This window comes from Hypanus sabinus, chromosome 10 (genome assembly GCF_030144855.1).
Source record: "Hypanus sabinus isolate sHypSab1 chromosome 10, sHypSab1.hap1, whole genome shotgun sequence".
NCBI classification, from domain to species: domain Eukaryota; kingdom Metazoa; phylum Chordata; class Chondrichthyes; order Myliobatiformes; family Dasyatidae; genus Hypanus; species Hypanus sabinus.
This window is the reverse complement of record NC_082715.1, coordinates 20,419,354-20,435,181: the sequence shown is the minus strand read 5'-3', so window position 1 is coordinate 20,435,181 and position 15,828 is coordinate 20,419,354. Positions and strand designations below refer to the sequence as shown.

The 15,828-nt window shown below is 40.0% G+C and overlaps 1 protein-coding gene across 1 annotated transcript in view; it reads right to left on the bottom strand.

Annotated features, from left to right (window-relative positions):
• LOC132400486 (synaptotagmin-like protein 1) overlaps positions 1 to 15,828 on the bottom strand; it is a 223,361-nt gene that overhangs the window by 24,052 nt on the left and 183,481 nt on the right. Inside the window, exons 10-11 of the mRNA XM_059981477.1 lie at positions 9,575 to 9,677; positions 5,525 to 5,686 (exon numbers count right to left, since the gene is read on the bottom strand). Coding sequence (XP_059837460.1) covers positions 5,525 to 5,686; positions 9,575 to 9,677 — 265 coding nt within the window. The remainder of the gene's footprint in view (positions 1 to 5,524; positions 5,687 to 9,574; positions 9,678 to 15,828) is intronic.

Genomic DNA, 15,828 nt, shown 5'->3' with positions numbered 1-15,828 from the left:
TGATCTTGGAAAACACAATTAAAGTGCAAAACTAGATACCAGTATTGTATTTTTGTGAGGATACGGGTTATAATGTTGCATCTCTATAAAACTCTGGTTAGACCACATTTGGAATAGTATGCTAGGTTCTGGTTGCCACCTTATGTGAGAGCTTTAGAGAGGGTGCAGAGGAGATTCACCAGGCACTGCCTGGACTCGAGAGCATGTTTTATGAAGATAGGTTGAACAAGGTACGGCTTTTTCTTTGGAACAAAGGAGGATGAGAAGTATAAGATGATAAAAGACAGAGATTGAATGGATAGGCAGAGATTTTTTCCCTGTCTGGAAAATGGCTAATATCAGGGAGCATAATTTTAAGGTGATTGGAGGAAACTATGGGCAGGGATGTCAGAGGTAACCTTTTTATATAGAGAGTGGTGGATACATTGAATGCACTGCCAAGGATGGTGGCAGATGCAGATACATTAGGGACATTTAGACACAAAGATGATAGAAAAATGGAGGGTTATGTAGTATGGAATGTCCAAAATAAAGGTCAAAGTAAGTTAATTATCGAAGTATATTTATGTCATCATATACAATTCTGAGATACATTTTCTTGCGGGCATACACAATAAATCCAAAAAACACAATAGAACCGATGAAAGACCACACCCAACATGTTGGCAAACAACCAATATGCAAAGGACAACCGTACAAATATGAAAGGGAAATAATAATAATAAAGCAATATATACAGTATATATCAAGAACTTGAGATGAAGAGCCCTTGAAAGTGAATCCATTGGTTGTGGGTACAGTTCAGTGTTGTGGTAAGTGAAGAGAAATTATCCTCTCTGGTTCAAGGGCCTGACTGTTGAGGGGTAATAACTCTTCCTGAACCTGGTTGTGTGGGTTCTGAGGCTCCTGTAGCTTCTTCCTGATGGCAGCAGTAAGAAGTGAGCAGTAAGAAGTGGTCGGGGTTCCTGATGATTGGTGCAGTTTTACTGCAACAGCACTCCACGTAGATGTGATCAATGGTGAGGAGGAAAATACTCATGATGGAACGGGACATATCTACTTTTTGTAGGATTTTCCATTCAAGGATATTGCTGTTTCCCTACCAGGCTGTGAAGCAAACAGTCAAAATACTCTCCTCCGCACATCGAGAAGTTATTCTTAGATTTTTCTTACAGTAGGTTAAAAAGTTGGCACAACACTCTGGGCTGAATGTCCTGTACTGTGCAGTAATATTCTATGTTTTATATTTTATGCTCTAAGAGTGGATACAGTGTAGAGTTAACAGACTAATATTTGGACTGTGAATGAAAGTACAAGAGGTTATACAAAACTAAGTTTGTAACATTTGGAGATTTTTAACAGGGAAATATATAACTGGGATACCTTTCAATATTTTAAACTTGCAAGGACCTGAGCTACCAGATAGAAACAAGTTCTGCTGGTTAAAGAACCTAGGAACATTGTCCTTGGAATCTAGGATCCAAGCTTTTAAGAGGTAAACTTATTAAATAATTCTATATAGCAATGTGTGCCGGAAACCTGAACCTTTGTGTCAAAAGCTAATTTAAAATCTGACATTGTTAGATTTTATGTTAATAAAAAGTATTCTTGAAGATAAGATATGGAGTTAGGGTGGGATCTAAAGGAGGGCTGAATGCACTCAGCTAAAAAGCATCCTTGTGTATTGATCTGTTCTGCCTTTTAACTTATGAACGTTGAAGACATTTTTACAGATTGAAGTAGATCTGATCCTTATTGTTTCTATTATTAACTTATTCTCCCAAAGGATTAATGAAGTGTGTGTAAAAGTTATGGTGATCAGTTCAGATTATAATAATCCATTGTTAGATCAAATTATTAGGAGAGAATGATTGTCCCAAATTTTTGTTTTCCTAAACTGATAATATTCCAATGGCAGATTCCCATTTGTAAAAGCAGCAGTAAATTACAGTACTGTGCAATAGTCTTAGGCACATATATTATATAGCTAGGGTGCCTAAGATCTTTGCACAGTACTGTATTTGTCAACGTGATGTGCAGAGTAAGTTTGTAAATCTGGCAGGAACAAAGGACATTGGGAATGGCAAAGCTGAAGCACTGCAGGAGGAGTATGGGACAGGCAGCAAAGAAGGAGTGCCAGGGTCAGTGAGTGGGTGGGGGTGCGTGAATGCAGACTTACCCAGCCCAGAGACACCAAACAAGGTAATCTGATTCCAAACAATTGGCATACTGATCATTACAGACTGTCCTCTCTGGTGGTTCCTGCTCCCTCCCCACTCCCTTCTCCTTTTTGCAACCACGATTCTGACTTCCCTGGCCCCTTCCCACTGTCAGTCCACAATAGAGACCCAGATAAGGTTTATCATCACTCACACATGTCATGAACTTTGCTGGGACTTTTCTTTTTGCAGCAGTACAGTGCAATGCATAAAATTACTACAGTACTGTGCAAATGTCTTAGGCTCCCTACCTGTGTATAGGTGCCTAAGACTTCTGCATCAGAAAATGCTGGATGTACTCAAAAGGTCAGGAGGCACTTTTGGAGAGAGAGAGATACAGCTGCCAGAGAAACAGTAGCTCCAAATTCATGTTTAAGAACCTAAGGATTAGGAGCAGGAGCAGGAAATCTGCCCTCTTGAGTCTGTAAGATCATGGAGACTCAACTCTACCTACCTGTCTTTTCCCCATAACAATCAATTCCTCTAATATGCTAAAATCTATTTAACTGAGTTTTAAATATATTTAATGGGCTAGCCTCTACTGCTTCCCTGGACAGAGAACTCCACAGATTCGCTAACTGGAACAATTTCTGTCTCATCTCTGTCCCAAATCTTCCCCAAAACTTGAGGGTACGTCTCCTAGTTGTAGTGTTAGTGGAAACAACTTGTCTCCCTCTATCTTATCTATCCTTTTCATAATTTTATGTTTTTATAAGATCCCCTCTTATTCTTCCGAATTCCAGCCACTATAGTCCCCAGCAACTCAATGTTTCCTTATAAGCTAACTGCCCCCACCTCTGGAATCAACCTGGTGAACCTTCTGCATACATACTCCAAAGCCAGTATATCTTTCCTCTCCTTTCTTGAGGAAGGACATTGAGTTTGGTTAAGGTTGGATATAAAATGTTAAATAACTGAAATGCATCCCTAACCTGCTCATTTCTAGTTTAATAAAATACCACCAGCCACTGCTGGAAGCCCTCTCAACTCAGGCAGTATCTGTGGAAAAAGGAACAGAAATAACAAAATGGATGCTTGGTCTGAAGCTTTCTATAGATCCTACCTAGCCTGCTGAGTGCTTCCAGCTAGTGTAGTACAGAGAAGGAAGAAGTAGTGATCTCCACCTTGGATACTGAGATCATCTAGCAGGAACGTCAGTATCCCGGCTGAAATCCTGGACTCCCTCTCAGTTTCTGAGCCATCCCAAAACCTGCTGTTGTGTGGGAGCCAGTGCACTTCACACCCTCACCTGAAGCAAGTGCACGGAGATGACATAAACCATGGCACAAAATAATATTTCTGACCGGCATTTGAGGCAAGTCTTGCCTTTCCTCTAGGTAGCTTTAAATCATAGCATTTAGCAATTATCCAGCAATTATAGAAAAAACTATGCTTTTAAAATAGTGTACCTTATTAGCAATCCACTTTTCTTCCACATCCATAAAACAACCCCTATTATGCAGACTATACCCCTAAAATGACTTTTGAGATCTTTGATTTACGTCTAGTAATAACACAGTATATACAGACACATCCATTCTTTTAACCGTATCGTAACTTGCATCTTATTATTTGGAAGTATTTGGATTATATATTTACTTAAAACTTGCATTCAGGCAATTCAATGATTCTTATTTGCAAATGTGTGAGGGCACTAGATACAAATTCTGGACATGCCTTCGAACGTCCTGCACATTCCCTGCAGGTTTCAGCCTCCCTGCATTTTCCAACAGCTGAAAGTGGAATTCACTGGGAGTTGAGCAATCCTATTTTTATAAACACAAATTCTGACCTCACAAACGGCATTCCTCTGTTGTCTAATTCGACAATCTGTAAACACTCTCCCATACCTCTACCAATGGCATCCTGCTGCCTGATGGAAAAGCCTATAAAGTGTAATGGATACAGCCTAGTCTATCACATGAAAAACAGTCCCCACGAAAGAATGTATTTACAAGGTGCGGTGCCATAGCAAGTAACATCCATTATCAAAGAATCTCACCATCCAGGTCATGCTCTCTCCTCTCTGCTGCCATTGAGAAGGAGGTATAGGAGCCTTGGGCCCCACACCACCAGGTTCAGGAACAGTTATTACATGTCAGTCATCTGGCTTCTGAACCAGTGTGGACATCTTTACTCACCGAGACTCTGAACTGATTCCACAACCTAAGAAATAGAACTTATTTAAATCTTGCATCCATCCCACAATGTGAGGGTGTAAAATTCTTTGCATTTTGTCTCCATTGCCATGTACAGACATGTGAATTTAAAAGTCTAATGGCTTGTAAAAAGAAACTGTGCCAAAGCCTGTTGGTTCTGGCTTTACTGCTGCAGTAACGTTTCCTAGACGGAAGCAGCTGAAACAGTTAATGTTTCGGGTGGCTGGTGACCCCGATGAACTTCCAGGCCTTCTTTCTGCACCTGCTGCTACAAATATCCCCAATGGAGGGAAGTTCACATCCTCAGATGCACTGGGCTGTCCGTACTACTCTGCAGTGCCCAGCGATCAAGATTGGTGTAGTTCCCATACCAGGTGGACTGATTTTCAAAGACTCTACAACTCGTATTCTCAACATTATTATTTACTTATTATTTGTTCTTTTTTGTATTTGTGTAGCTTGCCTTCTTTTGTACATTGGCTGTCTGTCAGTCGTAGTTCAAAATTCAAACTACATTTATTATTGAAGTATGTATACATTATGCAGCCTTAAGGTTTGTCTTCTTACAGGCTGCCACAAAGCAAGAAACCCAATAAAATATTTGAAAAAAACCTGACAAACACCCAATGTGCAGAGAGAAAGAGATAAAATAAACAAATTTTCAAAAAATAAAATAAGCAAATAGCATTTAGAATGAAAGTGTGTAGTCAGACACAAAGCCAGGATTAGTTGGAGCAGTCCCAAAGCCTCAGCCTCAATTCAGCAGAGAGCCGAGTAAACATTGTAGAGCAGTGACCAGAACAAGCCCAATCCTTGCCTCTGGTCCTGACACCCATACTTTTCAATCCATCTTGCTTTGGAAACTGCCTGCAGCAGCACCATCTTAATCCAGTTTGCATGTAATTTTTCATTGATTCTATTGTATTTCTTTCTTCTACTGTGAATGCCCACAATAAAATGAACGTTGGGGTAGTATATAAAGACATATATGTATGTTGATAACAAATTTGCTTTGAATTTTGACATTTCTTGGCACTTGCTAGTTGTGGGAGAACTTAACTATAGTGAGGTCAGATTATCATCACCATTATCTCACTCAAAGGAACTGCTTATTTGAAGAAATATTATTCAAATGGAAAACATTACCTTGGGCTCCAAATTATACCACTTTAGTGTGTTGTCATCCCAATCCCATTTGTTCATCTGCACGTCAGTTTCTCCAAGGAAAATGTTGCGACCAAGAGTGTCATTGTGCCACACGGACACATTCAGAGTTCGATTCAGAAGGTCTTGTTTTCGTACCTTGTACTATAAAGAACAGTTCATTGATTAAACCAGTATAGAACATATTATGAGAGTTTCTTTGAAACTATATAAATGGACCAGCATTCTATAGTATTTTGTAATCAAGCAACATAATTAATTTTTGTGTTGGTTACTTTGCCCATATTTGAGAGTACTTAACATAATTAATTATAATTCATCAATGAGGCATTGTAGATGGCTATCCACAAGGAACCATGAAGTTTGAGTTTCCCTACATCAATCTCATCATCTTGAAATCTACTTGCCCCACAGATATCCCACTCAGAGAAATGATCACTATTAATATCAAATACTTCAGAAACTTATGCACATTTCCTTTTTTAATCTTTTTAAACTTTTACTATAGAAACAAGTCACAGTTTAAATGTACTATTTTTAACTGAATATCTGATTTTCCTTTTTGTCTTTTTTTGTTTTTTTTAAATTTTCCTTATGATGTCAAAAAAGATTGCTTACTTATTTAGTTAATGGAATTGAACTTTTCCTGGAATTGGTTATACCCTGACATTACAGTCACAAATACGAGGAGTTAGAGAACAATTACATAGAGCACGTAGTTGAATTTTATCATTTGTGCCATAGGCCAATGCTGTCAGAGTTCCTCAGGACAATGTCCTGGTGTTACGCCTGCAGCCCCCTCCTTTTTGAGAATCACAGGATCGCTATTGATTTGGGTCAGGAGACCCAGGAAATGAGAGAGAGATGTACGGAATGTCTTGACCCCCCCCCCCCCACCGGCGATATTAAGCTACGGGAAACAGCCATTGTCTCTTGGAGTCGGACTTGTGTATTACAATACTGTGCTGAGTGGAAGCCCTCAGGCAAAGTGGGCTGGTTGAGGGAGGGATTGCATCACCCCAACCTGATTGACATCTGAGACCCCGTGAGTCAGGATAAAAGAGGGTCTGTGGGCACAGCCCCTCAGACGCACCAGAAGAAACACTAGCGATCCCGTAATAGCGGAAGCTGGTGGGAGGAGGCCACGTGCGTTCGGTTCCATTTGCCCCAGAACCAGTGGCTTTTACCACTGAAGAACGGCTTTTAGCTAACAACGGGGAAACCAACTCCCAACGACTCTCGAAGGGTTGACATCATAAAAGGACTGGGCAAGTTTTAACCCATCTTTCTCTCAAACCAAAACGCTGCAGCTTGGACGAACTAACAGTGACTTTTATATTTCCATCGGACAATACATTATCCCCCAGACAACGATAGAGCTATTTCTTATTGATTATTATTTTACCCACACTTTTAGATTTAGTATTGACGACGTATATTATCTGTATGTTTGCATTGATATTATTTTGTGTATTTTTATCAATAAATACTGTTAAAATAGTACTATCAGACTTCAACGGACCTCTCTATCTTTGCTGGTAAGTGACCCAGTTACGGGGTTCGTAACACTGGGCACAATCACCTCAGCTGCTTCATCCTTGATTTCTGTTCCATCATTACATTGGGAGTGGGGAAATCCACAGATAATTGAATAATGTTCATTTCTACTCCCACCTTTCCAGTGGATGAGGCAGTCAGCAAGACCGAGACATCATTCTGATAAGTGGCAAGTAACCTAAACGTGACGAGGCAATGATGTTTTCAAACAAGAGGAGGGTCTAACCAGCCGCAAGTGAGAGTCTTGATAAAACTGTACAAGAGAGAGTAGGTCGGGGGCTGGGATACCTACAATAAACAAGACCATAAGACATAGGGACAGAATTAGGCCATTTGGCCCATCAAGATTGTTCCACCATTTCATTATGACTGATTTATCATCCCTCTCAATCCTATTCTCTTGCTTCTCCCCATAATCTTTCACATCCTGAATAATCAAAAAATATTAACCTCCATTTTAAGTGTACCCAAGGACCTTGCCACCACTGTTTGTGGTGATGAATTCCACAGATGTACCTTTCACTGGCTAAGGAAATTCCCGCTCATCTCTGTTCAAAAGGGACGTCCTTGTATTCTGAGGATGTACCCTCTGGTCCTAGACTAGGCATGGGCAAACTACGAACCGGGGGCCATATGCGGCCCGTTAAGCTTTTTAATCCGGCCCGCAGAACTTGATGAAATTATATTAATAAACCTTGTTAACGTTTTTTCCCCGCAATTCTGGCGTTTTCCCAATAGATGACGCACTCTATATACATTGACCTTTGTTGAGGTGCAGCGTATTACTCCACATTTATGCTTTGCTCTTTGTTCGGCTTGACCTATTTGTGTGAACAGGCGTTCAGCGTCATGAACATCAACAAAGCCAGCCACAGATCCAAGTTAACTGACCAACACCTCAGATCCATCCTGAGAATCGCCACAACAAAACTAAATCCAGACTTTGATGCGCTGGCTAAAAAGGGAGACCAACAACACTGTTCCCACTGAAATTAAAAATAAGTTTCTTCGTTGTGTTATGTGAAAAATTCATTTAAAAATACTTTTTTCAATAAGCCTTACATGTTACATGTCATTTCTGTTAAGTGATGGACATGAGTAGTGCGCAGGTGCACGTACGTTCTCAAAATAAAAAATGCGCTCCAGATCAAATAACGCGCTCCGCATACTGGCGTGGTGTCACTGTTCTGTCCTTGTGCTGGTCGTTGTTGAGTTTTGGCACAGGGGACAATTGAATAAGAAGGAGCAGGACAAGTAGACCTGCATCTCCTACCGTTTTTGAAATAAAACGTCAGTCAGGAGGAGAGTGATGATGATAATATCTTGAAGGATAACAGAATTTTCAGTGCTTTAAAATAATAACTGTTACTATTAAAAAAAACTATTTTATTAATTTAATTTTCAGTGTTTTAAAAGTCATTTCAATAAATAGCTAAATACCATGGGACTTCAAAGACATATTTTGTTGTAATGCATTTGTTCATTTTCAATTGAAACTAAAGCACATGTTTTCTACATATCCCATGATATTTTATTTTCTCTTATGAGGTGTATTACCAAAACACTCCATCCATCGGCTCTTGGTCCGGCCCCCCTGTCAAATTTTAAAACCCTTTGTGGCCCACAGTCAAAAAGTTTGCCCACCCCTGTCCTAGACTCTTCCACTATAGGAAACTTCCTGTTTTGCCTCCAGACACTCAAAGCCAAGAGTTTTTTTGTATAGTTTCCACTTGCCTGACCAACTATGTCTCCAGCAGCAGTCAAGAAGCTGGACAAAGTGAGTCCTTTGATTGATACCACATCCACTAGCTTAACTATATGTTCCCTCCAACAACAGCACATTTTAGCTGTAATATGTCATGTTACTTAATGCCTGTGATTATTTGCATGGGCTACATCATGTTGTAAACCAATGACTCCTACTGCCTAAAGAGGACATAGGCTAAAGGCAAATGGGAGCATGACTATATGCAGGTTCTAATCCAAGTCACACACATTTTTGACAATGTTCCTTCATTGTTTCTGAATTTAATCTCAGAACTCCCTACCCAACAGCATTATGGGAATAGTTTCACCAGATGCAATGCACTGGCTTGCGAAGATCACTTACTCATAGTAACCTTCAGGGCAATTTGAGACAGCTAATAAATTGACAGAGTAATCAGTCACAAGAGGGGCACAAGAACAATTGGGCTAACGACTGGAATTAATAGATGGTTCAGTATTTCACTCCAGACTAAATAAACCTGCAGAGGGAATGTCATACAAAAGCGTGTTTCTCTCAATTTTTCAGGAGCACCTGTGCTTTTGGTGACGTGAAGGAATGGTGACTAGCACATAATCATAGAATAACTATGGCAAACCCACCTCAGGATGAATGAGCTGAATGTCAATAAACAACGCCACAGTGATGGACTAAAGTCAGCTGATCTACATTTTGAAAGAATCTGTACATCCAAGTGTGCATCAACTTACTTTCAGGGTTTCATTATACTGAGGATTCAGTGTTGCTTTCTTTACCGATGTCTTGCGTTTGCTTGTCCATGAGCGATCAGGAAGAAGGTAAGTTTTTACATAACTGTATGAAAGGGAAAAATAAATTATGTTTCTAGGTGTTATTATATCTATGTCATTTTAAAATCTATACCCCAATTTCTCATATCTCTTTTTAGTTGCAATTCAAGCTATCTAACTTCCCAAGCAAAAGATTTTTTGAGAGGATTGGAGAATGCAAGTTAGGAAAACTTGGAGAATTTGGAGAGGGAGGGGAGTAGCCAGACGTCTTGGTACATATTGGTACCAGTGACATAGGAAAAGCAAAGAGGTCCTGAAAAGAGAGTTTAGGGAGCTAGATAGAAAGCTGAGAAGCTGGACCTCCAGGGTAGTAATTTCTGGATTGCTGCCTGTGCCACACACCACTGAGGATACAAACAGGATGATCTGGCAGATAAATGCATGGCTGTGAAGCTGGTGCAGGGGGCAGGGCATGGATCACTGGGATCTCTTCTAGGACAGGTATGACCTGTTCAAAAGTGACGGGTTGCACCTGAACCCAAAGGGGAACCAATATTCTTGTAGGTAGGTTTGTTAGAGCTATTGGGGAGGGTTTAAACTAATTTGGCAGGGGGTAGGAACAGGAGTGAAGGGACTCAGTAAAGGACGGATGGTAAAAAAGTAAAGATAAGGTGCCGTCAGACTGTCAGGAAGGGCAGGCAGGTGATGGGACTAAATTGCAGCCAACAGACTGAGTATCAAAACATTACAGATGCAAAATCAGAAAGGATAGCAAATACAGTACTCAAGGTGTTGTATCTAAATGCAGTAGAAGGGAAAAGATGAAATATGAAAGCAAGCTAGCCAACAATATCAAAGTGGATAGTAAAAGTTTTTTCAAGTATGTTAAAAATAAAAGAGAAATGAGAGTGGATATAGGACTGCTAGAAAATGAGGCAGGAGAACTAATAACAGGGGACAAGGAAATGGCTGATGAACTAAATGAGTATTTTGCTTCAGTCTTCTCTGTGGAAGACACTAGCAGTATGCCTGATGTTGTAGTGTGTGAAGGAAGAGAAGTGGGTGCAGTTACTACTACAAGAGAGAAGGTGCTCAAAAAGCTGAAAGATCTAAAGGTACATAAGTCACCCAGACCAAAGGAACTGCACCCTAGGGTTCTGAAAGAGGTAGCGTTAAAAATTGTGGTGGCATTAGATATGAACTTTCAAAAATTACTGGACTCTGGCATGGTGCTAGAGGACTTGAAAGTTGCAAATAGCACACCACACTTTAAGAAAGAAGGAAGGCAGCAGAAAGGAAATTATAGACCAGTTAGTTTGATTAGAGAAATCATATCCATCTGCCTCCATTATTTGATATTGATTACATTCACAAAGCTTTACCAAAGTTAATTGCAGCAGTTTTAGTTTATTGATCTGAATATTGTTCTGTAGATACTGTTGTATACAATTCCACAAAGATGCATAACTAAAGGCATTAATAATGAAACATTAAATTTAGTCTTTCAGCTGTGCAGCTGTGAAATTTAACTTCTATATTAAAAAACCTTATTATGTCTCTTGTAAAATATGTTTTAGACATCTTCTTTACTTCCAAAGTACTGCAAGTATCTGGATCTAGCCAGAGATATGCAAAAAAATAGTAGATGTTTTATTTTTCTGATGGGTTAGAGTAATGTTGTGATTTAAAGTTCAAAGCTTTATTTATTATCAAAGCATGTATCCAGAATACAACTCTGAAATTTGTCTTCTCCAGATAGACTATAAGACTACAAGGCCATGAGACATAAGAGAAGAATGAGGCCATTCAGCCCATCAAACCACTCTGCCATTTCATCATGGCTGATCCCGGATCCCATTCAACCCCACATACCTGCCTCTCATCGTATCCTTTGATGCCCCGGCCAAACATGAATCTATCAACTTCTGCTTTGAATATACCCACGGACTTGACCTCCACCACGGTCTGTGGCAGAGCATTTCACAGATTTACCACTCTCTGGCAAAAAAAATTCCTCCTTACTTCTGTTAGAAAAGTCTGCCCTCAAGTATTGGGTACCCCCACCAGCGGAAACAGCCTCTCCACATCCACCTTATCTAGTCCTTTTAACATTCAGTAGGTTTCAATGAGACCCCGCCCATATTCTTCTAATTTCCAGTGAGTATAGGCCCAAAGCTGACAAATGCTCCTGATATGTAACCCCTTCCTTCCTGGAATTATCCTTGTGAACCTTCAATGACTCTCTCCAATGACAATACATACAGGGGCACAAAACTGTTGACAGTACTCCAAGAGTGGCCTGTCTAGTGTTTTACAAAGCTTCAGCATTATCTCCTTGTTTTTATATTCTATTCCCCTTGAAATAAATGCCAACATTGCATTGGCCTCTTTTACCACAGACTCAACCTGTGAATTAACCTTCTGGGAGTCTTCCACGAGGACTCCTAAGTCCCTCTGCACCTCTGATGTTTAAACTTTCTCCCCATTTGATAACAGTCTGCACTATTGTTCCTTTTACCAAAATGCATCATACGTTTCTCAACACTGTGTTCCATCTGCCACTTTTTTACTCATTCTTCCAATTTGTATAAGTCCAGATGCCATCGCATTGCTTCCTCAGCACCCTGCCTACCCCTCCACCTGGATAGCCACAAAACAAAGGAGGAAGATGAAAGTTGTTCAGAGAGAAACATCAAACCCACCTACCCCATGAAGAAAAATAACGGCATCCCGATTATCAACACGCAAAACCCACCCCCACTGAAAATGGAAAAGGAACATTGAATCTAAATAAAAACCCTAACTGAACATCAGCCCTTAAACACACTCCCCACGCACAACAAAGCAGAAAAGGAATGACGATAAAAACCATCGAATATAGGAGCCATTAGTCTGAAAAATTCTATAGTCCATAATGTAACAATCCAATCCATAAATGCAGAACCACTATAAGAAATTTCTAAGTAGATATTGATCAGCGCTGTTTGCTTCAAGAAATTAGATAAAACATCTATCCAGGGAATTGTTACAGATCGAACAGTTATCAGCAAAATAACTTGTCATGCAATGTATCCAATCAAACTCAGAGTTCCAAAATAAATATCAAAGGAAAGATTCCCATTGCACACTTGAATATATCACATTCATAAATTTATAAATTCAAAAGAGCTCAATTCTTATTGAAATAACAGGAGAAATGGAGACAGGTTAACCCCCATTGTCATCAATGGATGTGGTTGAGAAGGTGAACAGCTTTAAGTTCCTTGGCATAAACAACACCAAGGACCTCACGTGGTCTGTACATAAGGCACAACAGTGCCTCTTTCACCTCAGACGGTTCAAGAAGTTTGGTATGGGCCCCCAGCTCCTAAGAACTTTCTACAGGGGCACAGTTGAGAGCATCCTGACTGGTGGCACACTACCTGGTCTGGGAACTGTACTTCCCTCAATCGCAGGACTCTGTAGAGAGTGGTACAGACAGCCCAGCGCATCTGTAGATGTGAACTTCCCACTATTCTGGACTCTTACAAAGACAGGTGTGTAAAAAGGGCCTTAAGGATCATTGGGGACCCGAGTCACCCCAAACACAAACTGTTCCAGCTGCAACCATCCAGGAAACAGTACAGCAGCATAAACGCCAGGACCAACAAGCTCCAGGACAGCTTCTTTAACCAGGTCATCAGGCTGATCAATTCATGCTGACATAACTGTATTTCTATGTTATATTGTTGTACATACTATTTATTACAAATTAGTATAAATTGCACTGCACATTTAGATGGAGATGTAATGTAAAGATTTTTACTCCTGATGTATATGATGTAAGTAATAAAGTCAATTCAATTCAATAATATCTGGCAGATGTACACCTGTTGACAAATTCAATATAATCCATTCAATAATCAAGGTCGAGGTTAAATTAATTGTCTATCAACCATACACATGTATACAGCTGAATGTAACAGTGTTCCTCTGAGGACAAGTTACAAAGCACAAGTTCACAGACGGCACAAAGGACATATATTCACAGTCACAATCTAATATCAGCTTGTCCCTGAGTGTCATGGCTGTAGACTTATGATGCACAAGATGTTATTCTGGAGCCACATTTCTGCAAGAACAGGCACGCAGCAGTTCCAGCAGATATTCAACATAGTTAAGGCCCAGCCCGTTAAGGTTTAGGCTGATGCCACATTTATATAAATATTGAAGAAGGTTAATTTAATCTAATTTATCCTCCCCTTCCTCTTAATATCCACTCTCACACATGCAATAAATTAATAGACAAATATTTTGAATCACGTCATGAAAAGTATAATGGAGACATGAGTAAGATTGCAGATGCTGAAAATCTAAAACAACACACACAAAACGTGGAAGAACTTAGCAGGTCAGACCTGATGAATGATGTTGACATCAGCTGTTCAGTTCCTTCTTTAGATGCTGCTGACCTGATGAGATTCTCTAGCATTTTTTGTGTGTTCCATAATGAGTATAATTTTGTTCGAAATAAAAGCAGCTGAATAGTTATGATGCCCAACAGTGACTCCTTTGCTTGCATCTTCAAAAACAGCTCTATTTCCATCTTTAATATTTCTATTTTTCCCTTACAGTGTTCTTTTGAAGACCCTGACCTGGAGTTACATGCTGACTATGGTTCTTTACAGGAATGGGACCCGCTCTCAGGGTTCCACAATCAGCCACTATTTGACTTGCCAAAGGCTTGGCCTAAGATTTCGGCATGAATTCAGAAGCCTGGGATCTCAAGGAACTGGAGGCGGGTGGATCAAGGGTCGGTGCCGCCACAGGAGACCCGTGTGTCGTTGGGGGAGTCGGAACATCTGCTGTATGCCCGGGGATCCGGCATCTTTGCGATCTTCAGGCACAGAGCTCGACAAAAGTGACGTAATGGACTTTTAACATCGTAAACCAGCAAGTTGTTTGTTATGTCTCCCTGCTCATTGAAAATGGAGTCACCTCTTTCTCCCTTATTAGGAGAGAGAGAGCCTGCAGCATGTCGAATTATTGGGTGAACAATGTCGTCTTTGGGGTAACTGCAAATTTGTGTCTTTGCTATTGCTTTGCTCACGTTTGAGTGCTGGTAATGGATGCACTTTATTTTTGTTGGTGGGGGGAGGGTGATTGCTTCTTGCTGCCGCTTACGCACGGGAGGGTGGGAAGCTGGGGGTTTCTTTGGGGTTCTAACATTTAACTGTCATTCATTGTTGGGACATTGCTGTTTTTGTGGATGGTTGCAAAGAAAAAAACATTTCTCTGACATTAAATTTTACCTTTGAACCTTTGAAAAATTCACACCATGTAGCCTTGGTGAAGATAGAAAAACCAGAGTTAATCTTTCAGTTTTATGAATTTTCAGGGAATAATGAATGTACTGTGGAATACAGGAGAAAGTAAAGATTACGTAAAGGTTATGAAAAGGTTATTAAAGTTTTAAACTTTTTTAAAGTTAAAAAAAAGCACGGAGGCTGGGAGATATTTGGAATTTGGCAAAGGATCTTTCAGAAAGAACTGAAGAAAGACAAAATAGAACATGAGATTTAAATGGTAAGAATCACAAAAACAGACTGTCGGAGCTACAAAGTACATAAAGAGTAAAAGACAGTGAATGCAAATGAAACTATTGAAAGGGTCCTTTATGGACAGAGAGGGGAGATGTTGTCAGTTCTTCCCCTTTTCCTTTTTTAAAGTTCAAGATTCAAGATTGTGAAGCCTTCCCCATCACTATGCACATCTACACAGACTACTGTCGCAGGAAAGCAGCATCCATCATCAGGGACCTCCACCACCCATGTTATGGTCTGTTCTCACTGCTGCCACCAGGTAAAAGATACGGGAGCTTCAGGACACACACCACCGGGTTCAGAAACACTTATTACTTTTAAACCTGAGGGAATAACTTCACTCAACTTCACTTGCCCCATCATTGAAATGTTCCCACAACCTATGGACTCACTTTCAAGGACCCTTCATCTTATGTTCTCAATATTTATTGGTTATTTATATATTATTATTTCTTTCTTTTTGTATTTGGAATGTTTGTTCTCTTTTGCACACTGGTTGAATGCCCACATTTGTGCAGTCTTTCATTGATTCTATTATTGTTATTATTCTATCATGGATTTAAAGAGTATGTCCACAAGACAATGAATTTTAGGGTTGTTTATGGTGACACATCTGTACTTTGAACTTTGAAT